Source organism: Schistocerca cancellata, chromosome 9, assembly GCF_023864275.1.
Source record: "Schistocerca cancellata isolate TAMUIC-IGC-003103 chromosome 9, iqSchCanc2.1, whole genome shotgun sequence".
Lineage (NCBI taxonomy): Eukaryota > Metazoa > Arthropoda > Insecta > Orthoptera > Acrididae > Schistocerca > Schistocerca cancellata.
This window is the reverse complement of record NC_064634.1, coordinates 363,086,899-363,110,198: the sequence shown is the minus strand read 5'-3', so window position 1 is coordinate 363,110,198 and position 23,300 is coordinate 363,086,899. Positions and strand designations below refer to the sequence as shown.

The following is a 23,300-nucleotide window of genomic DNA, read 5'->3' as shown; positions in this document are numbered from 1 at the left end:
CTCTTTTCAAGAGGAGAGTTCCAACACCTGGTTAGTTTGCGCTCTTTAGTAATCGGAATTGGTCACAGAGCGTGTCTACTCTACACGAAGAATCGAGCCCAGATACTGCAGAGGCGCGACGTCTCCGAGTAGCAGCAGCTGTCTGGATGTTCCCTTTCAGTACGCTGCGTCACCCGTGTTACATTTGCCAATCGCAGCTGACGCGCAGTGCTTGTCTGTGTCCCGAGAACTGGTCAGGAGTGCGCGAAAGGGTTTGTTCTTGGGAGCCGCCCTCGGACGTGTTCGCCCTGTTAGAGGCGGCGTGCGAGAGGTGAGTCCAAGGGCGAGCGCTAAACGGCCTGCAGACGCCGTCTGCGGGATCCGGCAGTTCACTGTAGTTTGCGGTTGCTGTCTGCAGAGCCACAGACCAAGGAAAACCACAAAAACTTCTAAGCTCATCACTTTATACTTCAAGTGATTTGCAACGAGTTCAAAGTGTAGAATATTGAGACAAGTCGTACAGAAAACATTAAAAAATTCAGGAATTTGTCAATTAATCACAAAAAGCCCGATTGTTAAAAAAGTAAGAGTATGCGTTCGAAGTGACATAAAATGAAATGTATGAAGATGGTATCGCTTCTTTCGGACATGCAGCTCTCTATAATGAAATGATAATTAAATCAAGACCCTAAGCTGTCGACAGGCGTTGGTATACATCAACGGGTACAGTGGTAAATGTTTGTCCCGACCGGGACTCGAACCCGGGATCTCCTGCTTACACTCATTACTCGCGGCAGACAATTGTAATCATGCAAAGTCCCGTAAGAGTTTGGGCAATGCGTGTGGAACCGCACAGAAGAAGAAAGTCAATTGCCAGTTAGCCTTAACTAAATGAAGATGATATCTGTTCTTTCGGACATGTCCAGGGTCAGCTTAGTTTCTTGATTTAATTATCATTAAACTGAAATGGGACGATACTATAAAAATATTGTACTGAAAGTAGACGCCGTACTGAGATTTATTACAAAAATCCCAAGGAAACGCGTTTCTACTTCACAGTCATATTTCCAACACTCTATCTGGGCAGCTTTAGAAGAGGTGAAACAGCCCCATTGTTTTTTTTTTTCAACCAGGTTACATCCAGTGACTGTACTCCGTTTATCATAAGAATTGCTGGATCCTCATTGGATTTCGTTTCACATGGGGCGGAAGCTAAGCTGTATCGAGTACAGTCAAGTATGATAGTGAAGATACGGGTTAAGTTGGGCGTTAGCGTACGTCGATTCAGCTATGATACAGGACAACAGCTTTAAAGGCACATTTAACTTGGGCAGCCACCTGGTCCAACAAAATTGCAGTGATGCGAACCGTTGCAGTAAAGACGTAAAAAGAGAAGAGCAGAGAACAATATAGCTTTGACTGTCATTCAGTTTTTAAATAGAACGAAATAATGGTAAAAAACAGGCGATACGCTTTTTAGGTGATCTGATCGAAAATAGTATCGTAATTAAAAACAAGAGTGATGAAAATTCCTGACTTTAACAATTTTTCTGCATGAGCTATGTGTGCATAAAAGCGCACTGCTGGGATTCACCATGTAGATAAATACTGAATCCACTGAAGATATTACAGTCAGTTGTCTGGTAATCTCTGGATTACTTGCATTTCGGGCTCCGAGGAATACATTTCAGTACTGCTGAGTTGATAAGTAGGCAATTAGCAACAGAATCCCAAGCCACCAAGAAGTCCATCACGACAAATCCCTTAACTTTGCTTCAGATCAATTCTATTGGGATCAGATTGCAGTGTTAAGGTGAAACTGTAAAAATGCAGAATTTGTGCAATGTGCTCGGCGCGGTGAAAATTATTTTCAATATTTCTATGACGCTTATCGCTCGCGCGCGTGTGTGACCACATCTGTCCTACAAAACAATGACCATATTCAAACAAACAGTATTTGATTTCTCATTTTTCTCCAAAAAATTTAATTGTGGAATGTCTGCTTAACTATAACAATCTTTTATAAAATATCGATAATTAGGAATGTGTATTTGCAATGAAAACCAGAATTTTTGCGATATGTAATTAGAAACTATAAGACGTGCCTTTAAAAAAATGGTGGTTAAATATGAGTTAATTACCATATCTTTGATGAATTACATGTTTACATGATTTAGGTATTCAAACGGAACAAAAATAAATTGTTGACCACAATGGTCTCCGCATCGCCACCCGCCAGTTTACCCGATTACCAAGAAATTGCACCACGCATATAATTGAATTATAGTGCGTTATACACGCATAAAATAAGTTTTGTATCACCTCGGTTCCGAGAGTTCCGAAACCTGTACAGGAAATTTGAATAGAGATCACCATCAACATCATTTGCGCCATTTTTATTGCTCATGAAAACCACACATTCCATGTTGTACCACCATACACCGAGAACTTCAGAGGTGGTGGTCCAGATTGCTGTACACACCGGAACCTCTAATATCCAGTAGCACGTCCTCTAGCACTGACGCCTGCCTGCATTCGTCGTGGCAACTATTCACAAGTTCATCAAGGCACTGTCGGTCCAGATTGTCCCACTCCTTAACGGCGATTCGGCGTATGTCCCTCAGAGTGGTTAGTGGGTTCAAATGGCTCTGAGCACTATGGGACTTAACTTCTAAGGTCATCAGTTCCCTAGAACTTAGAACTACTTAAACCTAACTAACCTAAGGACATCACACACATCCATGCCCGAGGCAGGATTCGAACCAGTGGCCGTAGCGGTCGCGCGGTTCCAGACTGTAGCGCCTTTAACCGCTAGGCCACCCCGGCCGGCGGTTAGTGGGTCTCGTCGTCCATAAACAGCCCTTTTCAATCTATCCCAGGCATGTTCGATAGGGTTCATGACTGGAGAACATGCTGGCCACTCTAGCCGAGCGATGTCGTTATCCTGAAGGAAGTTATTCAGGCGCTTCAGTCTGGAACCGCGCTGCTGCTACGGTCGCAGGTTCGAATCGTGCCTCGGCCATGGATGTGTGTGATGTCCTTAGGTTAGTTAGGTTTAAGTAGTTCTAAGTTCTAGGGGACTGATGACCTCAGATGTTAAGTCCCATAGTGCTCAGAGCCATTTGAACCATTTTTGAAGTTATTCACAAGATGTGCATGAGGGGGAGGGGCGCGAAGTGTCGTCCATGAAGACGAATGCGTCGCTACTATGCTGCCGATATGATTGCACTGTCGGTTGGAGGATGGCTTTCACTCATCGTCGGTCCCACATAATGCCACCCCAGAACAGCTGGGAACCTCCACCTTGCTGCACCCGCTAGACAGTGTGTCTAAGGCGTTCAGCCTGACCGGGTTGCCTCCAAGCACGTCTCCGACGATTATCTGGTTGAAGGCATATGCGACACTCATCGGTGAAGTCGAAATGATGCCAATCGCGAGCGGTCGATTCATCATGTTGTTGGTGCCATCTGTACCGTGCTTCATGGTGTCGTGATTACAAATATGGTTCAAATGGCTCTGAGCACTACGGGACTTACCTTCTGCGGTCATCAGTCCCCTAGACCTTAGAACTACTTAAATCTAACTAACCTAAGGACATCACACACATCCATGCACGAGGCAGGATTCGAACCTGCGACCGTAGCGGTCGCGCGGTTCCAGACTATAGCGCCTAAAACCGCTCGGCCATCTCGGCCGGCTACAAAGATGGACCTCGCCATGGACGTCGGGAGTGAAGTTGCGCATCATGCAGCCTATTGCGCACAGTTAGTCGTATCACGACGTCCTGTGGCTGCACGAAAAGCATTGTTCAACATGGTGGGTACCTCCGAGCCATAATCCGTGGGTAGCGGTCATCCACTGCAGTAGTAGCACCTGGGCGTCCTGAGCGAGGCATGTCATCGACAGTTCCCGTCTCTCTGTGTCTCCTCCATGTCCGAACAACGTCGCGTTGGTTCACTCCGAGACACCTGGACACTTAACATGTTGAGAGCCCTTCCTGGCACAAAGTAACAATGCGGACGCGATGGAACCGCGGTATTGACCGTCTAGACATGGTTGAACTGGAGACAACACGAGCCGTGTACCTCCTCCTTGTGGAATGACTGTAACTGATCGGCTGTCGGACCTCCTCCGTCTAATAGGCGCTGCCCATGCATGGTTGTTTACATCTTTGGGCGAGTTTATTGACATCTGTGAACAGCAAAAGAGACCGTATCTGGGATACAATATCCACAGTCAACGTCTATCTTCAGAAGTTCTGGGAACTGGGGTGATGCAAAACTTTTTTTGATGTGTGTATTTGGTTCATAGTGTTCCTTGATAAACGTCATAGCTGGTTTTCTCTGTAGCCTTGTGAGAACATTAAGAACAACTTGTTCCCAGCCGTTAATAGTGTTCCGCGAGCGTTTCATTACGAAGCAGAAAGCAGTGTCATCCATTTTCATGGTAAGAATGAACAGCGTGACAATCAGAGCACAGGTAGAGCGTTTAGAGACTGTGACTGTAAAAGTGTTTTGAAATAAAAATTACGTAGCTAAAGTATGAGTAGGAAAAAGTTGATGGCTTTTAATATATCAGAATGTCTTAAAAGTTCCATTTCCGGTGACATAGTAATAAGATATGTAATAGATAAGTTGGACCTACTTCCAAGTACGGAACAATACCAGTGTACGAGTGCTACAGCTGCTGACCAATCATCGCGTTTGTGGTTTTTTACATCAGGTTTATTCTTATAATGAAAGAAGTATAGTTCACGTTCGTAGTCAGTGAACTCTGCTGGCCGAACCATTCCACTGTTGCTGCTTTTCTACTAAAAACACAAAAAAATGGTTCAAATGGCTCTAAGCTCTATGGGACTTAACATCTGAGGTCATCAGTCCCCTAGACTTAGAACTACTTAAACCTAAATAACCTAAGAACATCACACACAGCCATGCCCGAGGCAGGCTTCGAACCTGCGACCGTAGCAGCAGCGCGGTTCCGGACTGAAGCGCCTAGAACAGCTCGGCCACAGCGGCCAGGAAAACACAACACTCCCCGCCTTTTTTTGTACTGGCGAGTCCGCCTGTCGAGTCATCTAGTGGTGAATGCCCTATTATATGGGGGTGTCTCGATGTTTTTAATCGATCATCGGAGAGTGTATTTATAGAATAGCTGCATGGTTCATGTTTTTGTTTAGCCAGTGTCACAGAGACCTCGAAAAAAATTAAAGCCCCGTACGACTTCTGAATAATTGTTATTTACATAGTTGTTCATTGTTAGCTTGTACTAGTATGAGTTTCTACGTACTTGCGGTGCAGAGTCGCGTTGTGGAGCGTCCGGATAGCGCCTTCGGACGTCGTAACCAGTTTATTTCTGCAGCACTGCGTCTTCCCTCTGCTGACGGCGTTGCCCGTAAGATTATAAGTGAGGTGTGGGCTGCGGTCACCTCTACCAGCGACAGCCGGCCTTGTGGTCGTTAAGAGGAAATTGCAAGAAACCCTTATTTACACCTACAGTTTGTCTGCAAATACCAATTCGTGAGCTAAATTAGAATAAACTGAAGACTTTAAAGGAAGTGCATTATTTCCAGCACATCGTAAGCCAGCTGTTCGTATTAACAGATGTTGATTATTGTATTGTCGAAGCTGAGTTGCCCGCATCTCGTGGTCGTGCGGTAGCGTTCTCGCTTCCCACGCCCGGGTTCCCGGGTTCGATTCCCGGCGGGGTCAGGGATTTTCTCTGCCTCGTGATGGCTGGGTGTTGTGTGATGTCCTTAGGTTAGTTAGGTTTAAGTAGTTCTAAGTTCTAGGGGACTGATGACCATAGATGTTAAGTCCCATAGTGCTCAGAGCCATTTTGAAGTTGAGTTCTGTCGTATACGTTAAAATGTCTTGACTGTCAACTGCCTAGAATTTCAAAACCTCAAAGAACCGTTTAAAGATCAGTCGCTACGTTTTATTTTGCGTTCGTTGTGTTTCACCTGCTACGAGGGGCGTTTGAAAAGTTCGTGCAAAAATAAAAACTACTTACGTGTTTGGGGTAAACATTTTTTTTCAACACAGTGTCCTTTTAGACTTATACACTTCGTCCAACGCTGTTATAATTTGTTGATCCCTTCCGAATAATAGGAATTGTCCAAGTCTGCAAAATAGCTATTAGTTGCTGCAATCACCTCCGTGTCCGAATAAAATCTTTGTCCCACCAGCCGGTGTTTTTCTTGCAGCTCGGTTTTCAAACGGTCCAATAACGATGAATAATATTAACCTGTAATAGTTTTAACCCTTTTCCACATAGTCGATGAGAATTATCCCTTGCGAATCCCAAAAGACAGTTGCCAAAAACTTCCTGGCCGAAGGAATGGTCTTCGCCTTTTTTGGGGCAGATTCTCCCTTGGTAACCCATTGTTTAGATTGTTGTTTGGTCTCAGGAGTATAGTAATGTATCCATGTTTCATCCACAATGACGAAAACTACGCTTTAAGTCCTGCGGATTCTTCCAGAACAGCTGCAAACCATTCTTGCAACACTTCACACGATTCCGTTTTTGGTCAAGCGTGAGCAATCGCAGAACCCATCTTGCGGATAGGTTTCTCATGTCCAAATGTTTATGCAAAATATTATGCACCCCTTCATTCGAGATACCCACAGCACTAACAATCTCACGTACCTTCACTCTTCTGTCGTTCATCACCATATCATGGATTTTATCAATGATTTCTGGAGTCGTAACCTCAATAGGGCGTCCAGAACGTTCAGCATCACTTGTGCCCATATGGCCACTCCGAAAATATTTGAAACCACTTATAAACTGTTCTAATCGAAGGTGCAGAGTCACCGTAATGTTTATCAAGCTTCTCTTTAGTCTCCTGAGGCGTTTTGCCTTTCGTTAAGGAATGTTTAATCACCACACGAAATTCATTTTCGTCCATTTTTTGACAATCACTCGACTTCCTTGATTTACACGAATGCCAAACACAAAGAAATAGACCAATATGACTGAAACTTGGTGTGCGTTCTTTCCATAGATGCTACTAACTAAACATGGCGTCGATACGCGCCGGTGGTGCCATCTCTCGGGTTTTGCACGGACTTTTCAAACGCCCCTTGTACTTCCAGGAGAGCGGTGTGCTAAGCACATGTCCCTCCATATCCGCATCCAGCGACGCCTGTGGGCTGTGGGTGACACAGCGGCCGGTCGGTACCTTTGGGCCTTCATAGCCTGTTCGGCCGGACTATATTTTTAGTTTTTACCATCATAAAAACACAACGAAACTCAGCTTAGTATCATGGAAGGTTATCACTCTATGATAAGAATTAGAAAGGATCACATTTAAAGCCGTGCGTGTAGAATAACATTTTGCACACATTTTATCAGGCAGGCAATAGTACATTCACCACGTTATCAACAACTGAAGCTCACGTAGAAGTGATACAAAGCGCTTGTTACTGTCAGTGAACGTGGAACTACAGCACTGACCAGTAAAATTTCACCACAAAAGCGGCGAACAGTAAACGTAACATGGGTATCAAATGTACACTGTTCAGTCACATTAGTGTGACCGCCTATCAAAAAGCCAGAATAATCACCTGCGGCAGTGCGGACTGTTTCTAGGCGTGCAGGAAATGTGTCAGCGAAGTTGTAGAAAGTACCGACAGGGATGTGGAGCCATGCCGACTCAGTGCCGTGGCCATCTCAGGTAGGTTAACCGACTGAGGATTCAAGGCACGAACAGTCTGATTTAAGTGGTCCCACAGGAGCTTGATTTGGTTTAAATCAGGTGAGTCTGGTGGCCAAGGGAGTATGGTAAACTCATCCTCATGCTCTTAGAACCACGCGCGTGCACTAAGAGCTGTGTGACATGTTGCATTGTCCTGCTGGTAGCTGCCATCGTGTTGAGGAAAAACAAACTGCAAGTGGGAATCCCCAAGGATGGTGCGTACTCGTGTTGATCCATTGTGACTTCCAGAATGACAACATCACCCAGGGAATGCTACAAAACGTTCCATAGACTATAACTGTCGCAAGGTGTTTGCTGTCTCTTCGTACTCGCCTACGCCCACCCGTCCGATGAGGCGTAAAACGTTACTCATCTGAAAAGACCACCTGACGCCACTCAGCGGACGTCCAGATGCGGTATAGGTGTGTTGTTCCAGCATTCGTCTCCTATGAACGGCAGTCAGCACGGGTGGATCAACGAGGTGGCTACCGCGGTGGCCCATACGCAGCAACTTTCGCTGAACGGTCGTTGACGGGACACTGCTGCTAGCCCAGTGGTTCGTCTTATTGGTCTCTTGCTCAACAGTTGCATGTATGTTCATCTCTGCAGCCGTCGTTCTCCCATGGTGCACCACAGTTGGCTCGATGCCGGTTTTGGAAAGCGCCATATTGACGTCCACGGTATTCTTTAACCATGACGCACGTGCATTATTTACAGACTTAGCCGTTTCAGCAATCCTTCCACCCTCGGTAAGGAAGACAATGATCATGCCGTTTCGGACGTCAGATCGATTGCAATGTTTTCTGCGTCTGCCTCCCCCGCTTCCCCCGAGACACTCACTCTATATATTAATGTGACCGGCTCGTGTACTATAGTCTGGATATGCAAACGATTAGCATTTCAGCGCAAACGAACGAAGCAGATGGATATAACGGTATCTACATTTTGTACGCATGGAAATATAACGCAGCACATTTCTCATTCAGAATTCGCATTTGAATGTTGGTTACTTTTCAGAATCGTGTTAGTCCTCGTTTAAGAAGGAGAAACATCTGCTAACACGTGTCGTAATTCGACACTGACAGGATCGTGACCTATCGAGACGGTGGTTTTTTGCTATACGATGCTGCAGCTCCTGCAAATCGGGACCCCACGACTTTCACACGAGTATGAAACTGAACAGTTCAGAAGGGCCATGCGCAACGCCATGCGGGGCTGTATGGACCACACGCGACTAGCGCACGAGAGGTCAGAAATTCTATTCGCTAGGTCAGGCAGGATGGTACGCCACGTTTCTTGAGGCAGAAAATGGGCAAGTCCAGTGCGAGGACACGGACTGTCGACACGGTGACCGTTGGTCCACCTTCTCTTGCCGCGGCAGCAGAGAGAGGGGCACCAACACTAGCACGCCCAACGACAACGGTGGACACATGAGTGGCACAACGTAGTCTTTCCACACGAGTCTCGCTTCTGCGTACAGCATCTGGATGGATGTTTCAGTGTGTAGAGGCTCGGAGGAAAATGAACGTTGCCAGACTGCATTCGTCTCGTCATATGAGCCCAGTACCAGGCGTAATGGTATAGGATACTGTTAGTTACACTAAATGACCACTTCTAGTTCATCTAGCCGGTGATATGGACCACAACCGTTACATTTCTGACGTTTTAAAGCCAGTAGATGTGTCCTGTCTTCGAGATCTCCGTGATGTTTTCTTTCAACAAGATAATGCAAGACTGTATGTTGCCCTTGCTGTCCTGACCTACCTCGAATTATAGCGTGATCGACTACTTTCCTGGCCAGCATGTTCCTGAGACCTCTCACTCACTGAAAAGATCTGGCCATACGTTGCTCAGTGGCTGGAACGCCTCAGTTGGCCAGCTAATACTCTGTCATAGGCTTTTAGCAGCAATGAATGTATCCCCCGTATGTGGCATCAATGCTCAGTTTGACTGGATGCCCAGTTAGGTTAAGACCGTTTCTGCTGCTAGAGGTGGCAACTCCGTGTACTGACTTTCGCTCTGTCCATACCCCTAAATCAGCCGCAGATTATTCCTACTATATTGTATGCGCACAATAAGTATTTTTCGTTACTTTCTGTCTTAGCTGGTGTTGCTGTATTATTGGTATGCAGTGTAGTTTTTAAAATCTAGCTAACAGCACTAAAGATCACAATTGCTAGGATGTGCGGTTCCTCACATCCATCTGCGCCAACTCCTACCCCGTCCCAGCTTTTTATAGACCAGTAATCAATCCAGATGGGATCTTACGGCCAATAAAGGCATCCGATAATATTCGTTTCATCAATAACACAGTCGTTACTTTCATTGGCTTCAAAAAAGCCTACGATTCCGTAGACAGACGTACAGTGTTTTTAACACTGGAAGAAGCAGGCATCGACAAAACCACCGGACAATTAATCGATCAGATACCCACAGAGAAAACTTGGAAAGTTAAATTCTTAGGAGAGTCCGATTTTATCCATTATAAATGGTGTTTGAAAGAAGGAAAAGTTTCTGAACGCTTGATAATTAATACAGGAGTTCGGCAGGGCGATGGTATCTCACCGATTCTCTTCGGTTTGATATTAGACAGGTCATGAGAGAGTGGCTTGAAGAACTAGAGGAGAAAAACAGCGAAGGAGTCCATCTCATACAAGGAAGAGGTTCGATGCGATTGCTGACGATATTGCAATAATTTCCAAGAACAAAACTGATATAAAGATTGTGGTGACACCGCCAGACACCACACTTGCTAGGTGGTAGCTTTAAATCGGCCGCGGTCCATTAGTACATGTCGGACCCGCGTGTCGCCACTGTCAGTAACTGCAGACCGAGCGCCACCACACGGCAGGTCTAGAGAGACGTACTAGCACTCGCCCCAGTTGTACGACGACTTTGCTAGCGACTACACTGACGAAGCCTTTCTCTCATTTGCCGAGAGGTAGTTAGAATAGCCTTCAGCTAAGTCCATGGCTACGACCTAGCAAGGCGCCATTAACCATTTCTAGAGAGAGTCTCACTTGTATCATCAAGAATGCTGTATACAAATGATGGATTAAAGTTAAGTATTCCAGCAGCTACGTACTTTTCTTTATAGCATTCATTACGTATCCTGTTTCAGACCTACCGCCAACCTGCGTGAGTTGACGCGTGCATTTCGGCCTCCTCTAAAAACAGTGTTGGCAATTCTGCCGACACTTCAAAGATAGTGACAGAGATATTTTTTTCATAATTGCAGATAAAACCGGATTATAAATATCGCATGACCAAACGGAATACATTGAACATAAAGACAACAGAGAGAAATAAACACAAAGACAATATGGAAACATCGAAAGAATCGATAAGTTTAAATGTTAGCGACAGTAGATATAATCAAACGGATTAAGTAACATCACTAGTAAAGAAAGGGTAAAGAAAAGGGAATTAGCATACGAACTCAACCAAAATCGATGTAATGAAATGTCATTATCGTTCCAGGCAAAAATTAAACACTACGCATCAGCAATTAAAGTGGAAGCACTATTAGGATCTGAATGCCTTACACTGAAAAAAGTGGTGAACAAGAAGAACTAAAAAGCAAAGAAAGGAAAATACTCAGAAAAATTTTAGTAGTACTGAATAAGAAACATAACTGCTGCACAAAGAGAAGAAATGAAGATCTACACAAAAACACAGGAACGTAAAATTAAAGTTTTACGGTCATATTCATAGAATGAATGACAATTGGCTAACCAAGAAAATTTTTAATTGGATTTCCACATTAAAAACTCCACGGGATGACTCGAACAGGCAAGAAAGGATTTGAGAAAACTTAACATCACAGGAGACACCATACAGGACAGGGAAAATTGTATGTTACTTACAAGCACTGCAAAATTTCCTATCCAACAACAGAGACCGTAGTCTAGGAGAGCGATGTCAAATGAACAGAGGCTGACCATCATCCAACGCATGAAGAAGTTCTTCGAAGATAAGTAGACAAAGGAAAGGATTGTAACATATTCTTAGGTTCTAATCGATGTAGAATTGGCCAAATTCTGTATTAATAATAATAATAACAATGGTAGCAGATTTTTTATAATGCATTAATATTTTTAAAGCTGTAGTTTCTGACGAATTTGGATATAAATGTGAAATTAGTATCAATAGACACAATGGGGGGGGGGGGGGGGCTGTCAGGTAACAGTCTTCGTAGTCGCGGGCTAACGTTGCTAAGTTGTAAGGATTTAGTAGGTGGGGCAGTCTGGTGCTCCACTTTCGACTTGAAAACGTCGTTAAAATTGCTACTGTGCATTTGGAGAGCTGTAGATCTTTTTCTGCAAAAATCGAATTATAGCATCTCATTGTCCAGTTTCTGTGTTGTGTCCATTGAAGACGTACAGCTTTGCGTTGCTTTGAGCAAAGGGCTTTTGCGAGGTAACCGACTCCAGGTATCAACTGTATTTAGTTTCCTTCTCGGTGTTCGCTCGGAGACTGCATTCAATGACAGCCGGAAATCTTGTCAGGTTTGAAATCGATAGTCATTGACAAGGTGTGACACTTGCTTCCCGTTCCTGCCGGTTAGGATCTTCCTACGATCACTGCTGTTGCACCGTGTTACATGACTGTGAGTGGTACACCATTCCTTATAAACACATTGAAGTATTCACGTTGATACACCAACAAAATCGGGTAACTTCATTGTCAGTGCGATCATTGACACACCCGAACGCGATAAATCCTTTCTGCCATAGAGTAGTGTTGTGACTTGACAAGACAGCCAAGCCACTATGATTGGTAGCCGAAAGGCACGCGTTTAGCTCACGCAGGCTGGCGTGAGGTCTGGAACAGTTAAAGGAGTTGAGTCTAGTAAAAATAATACGTAGCTGCTGGAATACTTAACTTTAATCCATAATTGGTGAACATCGGTCTGACGGTACATGCATCACAAGATAAATAGCAAATGATAATGGCGCCTTGCTAGGTCGTCGCAAATGACGTAGCTGCAGGCTATGCTAACTATCGTCTCGGCAAATGAGAGCGTAATTTGTCAGTGAACCCTATCTAGCAAAGTCGGCTGTACAACTGGGTCGAGTGCTAGGAAGTGTCTCTCTAGACCTGCCGTGTGGCGGCGCTCGGTCTGCAATCACTGACAGTGGCGACACGCGGGTCCGTCGTATACTAGCGGACCGCGGCCGATTTAAAGGCTACCACCTAGCAAGTGTGGTGTCTGGCGGTGACACCACAAGTAGCACTATCATTTACATTTTTAAATAACCTATTTGCATAACTATTATGCACCCGGGATAAAACGATTGCGGTAGCATTGTTTTAAACAGACTGCCCTTGTATTCGGGAGGGTAGCGGTTCCAGTTTCCTTCCGGCGATCCTGATTTAAGTTTCCCTTAAGGGAATTACCTTGGGCAAATGCTGGGATCATTCCTGCTTTAAGGCCCAGGCCTACTACTTGCCACATCCTTGTCAGACTAGACCAATAAGTAAGTAAATGTATATATGAATTATGATAGTTTCTTGTCCTTAAATTGTAATATCACAAGATATCCTCAGCTTTGTACAAGTTACATACTACTACTACTGGTACTACTACTACTACCACCACATTCTGTCACGTCTCGATGTAAAACCGTTTTCTACGCTGATTTCGTACAACAAACTGGCACGTAAACACGACTTCACTGCCATGACGTACGTCGCGGGTGGACTGTCAGTGACCTCCTGGAACCATCTACAGGGCCCTAAAGCAGCCAGTGTACTCTTTTGTAATGGTAGCTACTTTTTCTTTTGCCTGGTGAGCTTACCAGAATGAATCTTCCACTCAGCAGCATAACTAGTGCTGTTTTGCAAGTTCCTGATAGGTTAAACCATTTTCGAATAGAGACTTGAACCCAGAACATTGCCTTAGTGTTACTGGCAGCTTGTTCGTGGCTGACGTGTGAGCCACTGTGTCTCTGGGAGAGTGCTGACGTGCGCTTCCTTCTGTTGCAGTGGTGGTCCGGGTTGACGGGCGGCCGTACAGCGTGCAGCTCTGCGACACAGCGGGCCTGGTGAGTACATCTGCACACTCAGTCTGACGATGCACCGCTGTCAGATCTGTGACAGAGGATGGGCAAACACCCTCACTGGTATAGGGTTTCATGAACGCGCACTTCTACAAGTGGCCCATGCCATGGGTACTCAGAAAAACTGGATTTGAAAGAAGAGTGGTATTTTCAGTGGCATTGCAGTTCATGTCTACACGATATACACTCATGCTCATAAATTAAGGATAACTGCAGAATGTGGTGCCACACAACGTGGCACTATACAAAAATGGCGGCAATAGCATAGGCACATGGGAAACACACACGACACAGATCTGTAAGTCCACGGTATTGGTGATAAGTTGAGAAAACCGTCCCGCAACACATGTGCTACAAAACACCACTGTTTCCTGCGCATGTACCCCGACATCTATATGGGATATGATCACCATGCACACGTACACAGGCCGCACAACTGGTTGGCATACTCTGGGTCCGGTGGTCGAGCAGCTGCTGGGGTATAGCCTCCCATTCATGCATCAGTGCCTCACGGAGCTCCTGAGGTGTCGTAGGGTTTGAAGACGTGCAACGATATGTCGACAGAGAGCATCCCAGACGTGCTCGATGGGGCTTAGGTCTGGAAAACAGGCAGACCGCTCCATTCGCCTGATATCTTCTGTTTCATGGCACTGCTCCACGATGGCAGCTCGGTGGGGCTGTGCGTTATCATCCATCAGGAGGAAGCTGGGACCCACTGCATCCCTGAAAAGGCGGACATACTGGTGCAAAGTGACGTCCTGATACACCTGACCTGGCCGGCCGGAGTGGACGAGCGGTTAAAGGCGCTACAGTCTGGAACCGCACGACCGCTACGGTCGCAGGTTCGAATCCTGCCTCGGGCATGGATGTGTGTGATGTCCTTAGGTTAGTTAGGTTTAAGTAGTTCTAAGTTCTAGGGGACTTATGACCACAGCAGTTGAGTCCCATAGTGCTCAGAGCCATTTGAACACCTGACCTGTTACAGTTCCTCTGTCAAACACAGGCAGGGATGTACGTGCACCAATCATAATCCCACCCTACACCATGAAACCACGACCTCCATACAGGTCCCTTCCAAGGGCATTAAGGGGTTGGTATCTGGCTCCTGGTTCACGCCAGATGAAAACCCGGCGAGAATCACTTTTCAGCCTATACCTGGACTCGTCCGTGAACATGACCTGGGACCACGGTTCCAATGACCATGTACTGTGTTCTTGACACCAGGCTTTACGGGCTTTCCTGTGACCAGGGGTCAGTGGAATGCACTTTGCAGGTCTCCGGGCGAATAAACCATGTCTGTTCAGTCGTCAGTAGACTGTGTGTCGGGAGACAACCGTTCCAGTGGCTGCAGTAAGGTTCCGAGCAAGGCTACCTGCAGTACTCCGTGGCCATCCGCGGGCACTGATGGTGAGATATCGGTCCTCTTGTGGTGTTGTACACTGTGGACGTACCGTACTGTAGCGCCTGGACACGTTACCTGTCTGCTGGAATCGTTGCCATTAACTTGAGATCACACTTTGTGGCACACGGAGGGCCCGTGCTATGACCTGTTGTGTTTGACCAGCCTCCAGTCGCCTTAGTATTGTACCCTTCATAACGTCATCACTGTGTTCTTTGAGCCATTTTCAACACACAGTCACCATTATCACGTCTGAAAACGTCTGCGCACTTACTCGCTGCACCGTACTCTGATATGTACCAACACACCTCTGCGTATGTGGACTACTGCCAGCGCCACCGTGCGTCGGCTGCAGGTCAAATGCACCGCATGGCCGTACCCCGAGGTGATTTAAACCCGAAAACCGCCCACCAGAGAGTTGTTTCACCATGTGTCAGCATTATCCTTAATTTATGAGCATGAGTGTACTTAAAATGACTAAGTGGAAACCATTATCGCCAGTGGGACTGACATTCTTCTTCTAAATACCTATAGTGGCAGTTCTGAGGCCCACCATTGAGAAAAATTATGAAGTAACTTAGTTTCCAGCGCAATGACACTTTGATCTCACGTTGTTCAGTTTCTAGAGAAAATAGAGTATAGGCTGCACTACTTTGGACTTCAGAAATAATTATTAAGCATTATTCACGAATTCTTCAGTTTCGTGGCTAAGTTTAAAAAAAATCTGATGAGGTCTGCCGTGACTTCTTGTCCTTTAACAATCTCTTCATCTTAGTGTATTCAGTTATTTACTGGATGTATTCCGATCTCTGTCTTCCCCTACAGCTGGTACCTTCCACGGCTCTGTCTAGTACACTGGTTCCCAACCTCCTTTAGACCATTACCCCTGAGTGCAATCAGATATTAACTAGTACCCCTCCCCCCACCATCTGATGCCGTTATCATCAACTTTAGCACCTCACTAAACTGTAGAATGTAAGACTTTTCTTGGAACACCTTTATTTTTAAAATGAAGAAAGAGGAATGATATTTAGTTTTGTGTGTGTGTGTGTGTGTGTGTGTGTGTGTGTGTGTGTGTGTGTGTGTGAGCAGGGCGGGAGGGGGGAAGAATGAATGACGAAGGAATTTGTGGTGCAGCATCGCAATTGCTACCCAGAACTCCTCTGATAAGAAAACTAACTGTTCACAGTGAGGGAAGACACTTGTTAAAAAACATACTTCCCCTGTAGTGCTCCTCTCCACTGCGGCACTTGCTTGACCTGCACACTGCAACGCCACTTAAAATCAACCAAATTAAAATGTGTGCACTATACTTACTGTTCATAAATCACTCGATTGCTGTACTACTCACTTTTGAACTGAAAGAAATTAGAAGACTTCAGGCTGCTAATGCTCTTTGTCATAATAATAACAACAACACTGTGTAAAGAACTGTAGTAGCTCTTATGTAGTTACTGCTGTGTCGTGCTGTCAATTAATTCCTTTATATGTTTCGAAGCGAGTAATGAAGCAATTTCTGGACTACTGCAGGTACCATCTATAACTTGAAGAAGGGATTTTCTAGAGATATTTAGCATTTCTTACATCTGTGTCTCAATTTTATCATCAGCGATGTACAGCACAAAGCACAAAATACGTGTGCTTTGGATGAACTATGTGAGGAACCTGTTACTTCCACCGCATTAATACTACTAATCGAGAAAAAGTAATTGTTAATTACTTATATAGTCAGTGTTAGACTCTTAAAATTGTGATAATAGTAATGATCTTTTGAAAATAATTCTGAAACAGAATCGAATCATTTAGTTTCATTTTACCCCTCAGGGGGTAACTACCGTCAGATGGGGGAGCACTGATCCAGGATCATGAAAGCTACTCTTGATATCTTAACACATGTCCAGTCATTTTTTCACTTCCTGTATCCAGTGCTTTTTCACGTATTCCTTGCCTGTGGAAACCCTCCTCGTTTATTTCCTTATTAGTCCAGATAATTTGCAAAATTTTTTTCTATAATACCACAAACTCATATCGAAGGCTTCGATTCTCGTTTCCGGTTTTCCAACAGTCCACGATTTCCCACCATACAGTACAGTGCTTCAGATGTACATTCTCAGAAATTTCTTCCTCAGGTGAAGGGTTTGTATACTAGCAGACTTATTCTGGAGAGGAATGTCCTCCTTGCCTGTGATAGTCTGCTTTTTATGTCCTCCTTGCTTCGCCTGGCATGCGTAATTTTGCCTCTCAGGTAGCAGAATTACTTCACTTCACCTTCTTCCTGGTGCCCAGTTTAAATGTTAAGTTTATAGCGTAATCTCATTTCTGCTCATCCTCATTATTTTCTTCATTTTTTGTCTTCCCTCAATCCACATTCTGGGCTCATAAGACTGTTTATTCCATTCAGTAGCTCTTTAAATTCTTCTTCCCTTTCTCTGAGGATAGCAATGTCATTTTTAAACCGAGCAGTTTATTCTTCACATCTTACGTTTAGTCTTCTTTTCGAAAAATGTCGTTAGATGATTATTTCTTATTCACAGCTGCGTTGTCAGGGATAATTTGTGTTGTTCACATTTGTTTCGGTTTTTACAAAAAACGTTGGGAAAAAGAGTGTTTCTAGCACATTTCCTTAAGACATTGCACACAAGTTCGATCCTGATGATTGGTCTCTGTACAGTATAAGGTATTAGCTTCCATAAAACAAAAATTTTCAAAGGTATATCATATTTCTTTCTATAGTTATTAGTCACATTGCAGCACAGTAGCAATCATTTATATTTTTGTGGTCAGATTCACGAAGACAAGTTCTTTTCTGGTACTCAAAGATTATGTTTCGCTAGCTTAAAGACTTGCACTTATTTTTCGACATTACTCTCCTTACGGTACATACCCTTTGACCACAGTTTTCCATCGAGTGCGTTTCAACCGCGACATGATTCTGAAAGTTCTGCGGAACACCTGCCTACTGCTGCCATAACTTGTCACTGGATTCTGAACCGTTCTCCAGCACTAATTTGTTTAGGCATGACAGCACGAGGAAATTAGAGGGTGGAAATGTGATCACTGAGTTCAATGATCAACATTTCTCACTTCACGTCAGTACACTTCGACCACTACAATGAGTGGATGGAATCACTGGCGTCATTCTGGAATATCTGCCTGAATTTCAGCTACTGGCTGCTCTAGCCTCTTTATTGCTTTGAATACTTTACCGAGTCACGAATTTTATGAAGGAAAAACTGAAACCAAAAGGTGTGTCCAAATCGCATTAATAAAGAAGATATCCCAAACATTCGTTGTTCCATCCCTGAAATTACTCATCTCGGAAGTGCCTTTGTGAGCAGGCGTATCGTCCAGAAGAAATATTACTTTTCTTATTTCATGAGCCTAGCCTCTTGTCGTGCTTCTATTTTTTATGTAATCGTCCCAGAAGACCAGCATATTATTTACCAAATACTGCTTTACTCTTTTCGAAGTAATCAGTAAGAGATATCGCTACCAAATCCGAAAGAAAACTCACCTTAGCTTCTCCACTAGATGAAACCAACTTCGTCTTTTTTGCTTCGAACATCTGTCTCTACCCACCGCGTTTATTCACGTTTCGTTACTGGCCAGAAGTCTTCCAACAGGGTACTATCCAAAGTACAAGTCGCCGTAGACTAAGAGTGATATTTTTGCTAAGGATTTTATTTTATTAATTGCCAATGATCAGCATTCTACAAACTATAGTAACCATATTGCACAAAATTTTCCGATTGTTCACTGTTCGTGTAAAATGTAGCGTACTCTTACTTGTTATGTGATCATTGCGTTAGCTATTGCGCACAATTATCTTCACAGAATGTCCAGTATAGCATTGTGCACTTTCTCGATGTTCTGGCGTGTGGGAAATTCTTCACGTTATTCAGCCACGCATTTCATAACTGTTGAAAACGAAGGAGCATGCTCTTTATAAAGCTTCACCAAGTTTGAATCAATTTCTGTTGATGATGAATCATCCAAACCAACGATAAAACTGGCGTGTAGCATTCTCATTCTCCTTCAAACACGGAAGAGAAAACAAAACATCATTGATATTAATGACATCTATGTGCTTTTTCCAAAGTTCTCATTTTGCCGTTGTAATGTGAATCTAAGTGCTGCCATTTAGTTTCTCATGCCGCAATTGTGGACGTCTCTTTTCTTTTCGTCAGGATTATATAAGCCCTATATGGATTGCTTCTTTAAATGCCGAGATGGCTGATTGATATCTCAAGAACTCGATAGTGTGTTTGATTGTCTGCGCTCGGAATTATCTAAGAGGATGCGCAACTTATCTTATATTCAGCAGTTTATAACGTATTGGAAATAGAAGAGAGCAGAACAACGTGTAGATTTGGACGCAAACACATCTCAAAGAATCAGTACGGAGTCAGGAAACTACGACTCCTGTGAAACACACATTTCTTTGTTCGTTAATGACATCTTACAAACAACAGATGAAGAGATATATCTCGTGTTCTTAGATTTCCGTAAGGCGCCCAGCACTGTACCACAGAGCAGACTGCTAACGAAGATACAGCCTTACGTACTGTCTTAGCAAATATGTCAATCGCTCGAGAAATATTTGACAATCAGCATCTAGTACATTATACGTGGCGGTGAATGTACCGGAGAACTAAAGTAACAACGAGCGTGCCTCAAGAAAGCATAATAAGCCTCTATTTTTTCAGTATACGCAAATGATTTATCAAACAAGACCATCAGCACTAAAAGATTGATGACGATGCTGTTGACAACAGGAAAGTCATTATCGTAATGAGCTGCAGATAGACATGGACAATATTTTCTATTGATGTAACGAATGTTAGCTCTCTGTAAACGTGGATGAATATAAGGTCATGCCTATTTTTTTTTTTTTTTTGGTCATCAGTCTACTGACTGGTTTGATGCGGCCCGCCACGAATTCCTTTCCTGTGCTAACCTCTTCATCTCAGAGTAGCACTTGCAACCTACGTCCTCAATTATTTGCTTGACGTATTCCAATCTCTGTCTTCCTCTACAGTTTTTGCCCTCTACAGCTCCCTCTAGTACCATGGCAGTCATTCCCTCATGTCTTATCAGATGTCCTATCATCCTGTCCCTTCTCCTTATCATTGTTTTCCACATATTCCTTTCCTCTCCGATTCTGCAAAGAACCTCCTCATTCCTTACCTTATCAGTCCACCTAATTTTCAACATTCGTCTATAGCACCACATCTCAAATGCTTCGATTCTCTTCTGTTCCGGTTTTCCCACAGCCCATGTTTCACTACCATACAATGCTGTACTCCAGACGTACATCTTCAGAAATTTCTTCCTCAAATTAAGGCCGGTATTTGATATTAGTAGACTTCTCTTGGCCAGAAATACCTTTTTTGCCATAGCGAGTCTGCTTTTAATGTCCTCGTTGCTCCGTCCGTCATTGGTTATTTTACTGCCTAGGTAGCAGAATTCCTTAACTTCATTGACTTCGTGACCATCAATCCTGATGTTAAGTTTCTCGCTGTTCTCATTTCTACTACTTCTCATTACCTTCGTCTTTCTCCGATTTACTCTCAGACCATACTGTGTACTCATTAGACTGTTCATTCCGTTCACCAGATCATTTAATTCTTCTTCACTTTCACTCAGGATAGCAATGTCATCAACGGATCGTATCATTGATATCCTTTCACCTTGTATTTTAATTCCACTCCTTAACCTTTCTTTTATTTCCATCATTGCTTCCTCGCTGTACAGATTGAAGAGTAGGGGCGAAAGGCTACAGCCTTGTCTTACACCCTTCTTAATACGAGCACTTCGTTCTTGATCGTCCACTCTTATTATTCCCTCTTGGTTGTTGTACATACTGTATATGACCCGTCTCTCCCTATAGCTTACCCCTACTTTTTTCAGAATCTCGAACAGCTTGCACCATTTTATATTGTTGAACGCTTTTTCCAGGTCGACGAATCCTATGAAAGTGTCTTGATTTTTCTTTAGCCTTGCTTCCATTATTAGCCGTAACGTCAGAATTGCCTCTCTCGTCCCTTTACTTTTCCTAAAGCCAAACTGATCGTCACCTAGCGCATTCTCAATTTTCTTTTCCATTCTTCTGTATATTATTCTTGTAAGCAGCTTCGATGGATGAGCTGTTAAGCTGATTATGCGATAGTTCTCGCACTTGTCAGCTCTTGCCGTCTTCGGAATTGTGTGGATGATGCTTTTCCGAAAGCCAGATGGTATGTCGCCAGACTCATATATTCTACACACCAACGTGAACAGTCGTTTTGTTGCCACTTCCCCCAATGATTTTAGAAATTCTGATGGAATCTTATCTATCCGTTCTGCCTTATTTGACCGTATGTCCTCCAACGCTCTTTTAAATTCCGATTCTAATACTGGATCCCCTATCTCTTCTAAATCGACTCCTGTTTCTTCTTCTATCACATCAGACAAATCTTCACCCTCATAGAGGCTTTCAATGTATTCTTTCCACCTATCTCCTCTCTCCTCTGCATTTAACAGTGGAATTCCCGTTGCACTCTTAATGTTACCACCGTTGATTTTAATTTCGCCAAATATTGTTTTGATTTTCCTGTATGCTGAGTCTGTCCTTCCGACAATCATATCTTTTTCGATGTCTTCACATTTTTCCTGCAGCCATTTCGTCTTAGCTTCCCTGCACTTCCTATTTATTTCATTCCTCAGCGACTTGTATTTCTGTATTCCTGATTTTCCCGGAACATGTTTGTACTTCCTCCTTTCATCAATCAACTGAAGTATTTCTTCTGTTACCCATGGTTTTTTCGCAGCTACCCTCTTTGTATCTATGTTTTCCTTCCCAACTTCTGTGATAGCCCTTTTTAGAGATGTCCATTCCTCTTCAACTGTACTGCCTACTGCGCTATTCCTTATTGCTGTCCCGCGTCCGGCCATCCTGATTTGGGTTTTCCGTGATTTCCCTAAATCACTCCAGGCCAATGCCGGGATGGTTACTCTGAAAGGGCACGGCCGACTTACTTCCTCATCCTTCCCTAATCCGATGAGACCGATGACCACGCTGTCTGGTCTCCTTCCCCAAACCAACCAACCAACCTTATTGCTGTATCTATAGCGTTAGAGAACTTCAAACGTATCTCGTCATTCCTTAGTACTTCCGTATCCCACTTCTTTGCGTATTGATTCTTCCTGACTAATGTCTTGAACTTCAGCCTACTCTTCATCACTACTATATTGTGATCTGAGTCTATATCTGCTCCTGGGTATGCCTTACAATCCAGTATCTGATTTCGGAATCTCTGTCTGACCATGATGTAATCTAATTGAAATCTTCCCGTATCTCCCGGCCTTTTCCAAGTATACCTCCTCCTCTTGTGATTCTTGAACAGGGTATTCGCTGTTACTGGCTGAAACTTGTTACAGAACTCAATTAGTCTTTCTCCTCTTTCATTCCTCGTCCCAAGACCATATTCTCCTGTAACCTTTTCTTCTACTCCTTCCCCTACAACTGCATTCCAGTCGCCCATGACTATTAGATTTTCGTCCCCCTTTACATACTGCATTACCCTTTCAATATCCTCATACACTTTCTCTATCTGTTCACCTTCAGCTTGCGACGTCGGCATGTATACCTGAACTATCGTTGTCGGTGTTGGTCTGCTGTCGATTCTGATTAGAACAACCCGGTCACTGAACTGTTCACAGTAACACACCCTCTGCCCTACCTTCCTATTCATAACGAATCCTACACCTGTTATACCATTTTCTGCTGCTGTTGATATTACCCGATACTCATCTGACCAGAAATCCTTGTCTTCCTTCCACTTCACTTCACTGACCCCTACTATATCTAGATTGAGCCTTTGCATTTCCCTTTTCAGATTTTCTAGTTTCCCTACCACGTTCAAGCTTCTGACATTCCACGCACCGACCCGTAGAACGTTATCCTTTCGTTGATTATTCAATCTTTTTCTCATGGTAACCTCCCCCTTGCATACTGTTCCCTATAGCAAAGAGAAATAACCGGTGCTCCTCATGTGGTGGAACGATTGGGAACGCGTACCCTTAAACTTCACTGCTATCCGCAGAGTAACTTCTTTACCATATTGGATAACTTAAAGAAGTTGGCCAACGATATATTTCACGGACGTAAATCGGATTTATT

The 23,300-nt window shown here is 43.9% G+C and overlaps 1 protein-coding gene across 1 annotated transcript in view; it reads left to right on the top strand.

The window, feature by feature from the left end:
- Nucleotides 1–23,300, top strand: part of LOC126101417 (cell division control protein 42 homolog) — a 316,992-nt gene that overhangs the window by 95,947 nt on the left and 197,745 nt on the right. Inside the window, exon 2 of the mRNA XM_049912078.1 lies at nucleotides 13,667–13,725. Coding sequence (XP_049768035.1) covers nucleotides 13,667–13,725 — 59 coding nt within the window. The remainder of the gene's footprint in view (nucleotides 1–13,666; nucleotides 13,726–23,300) is intronic.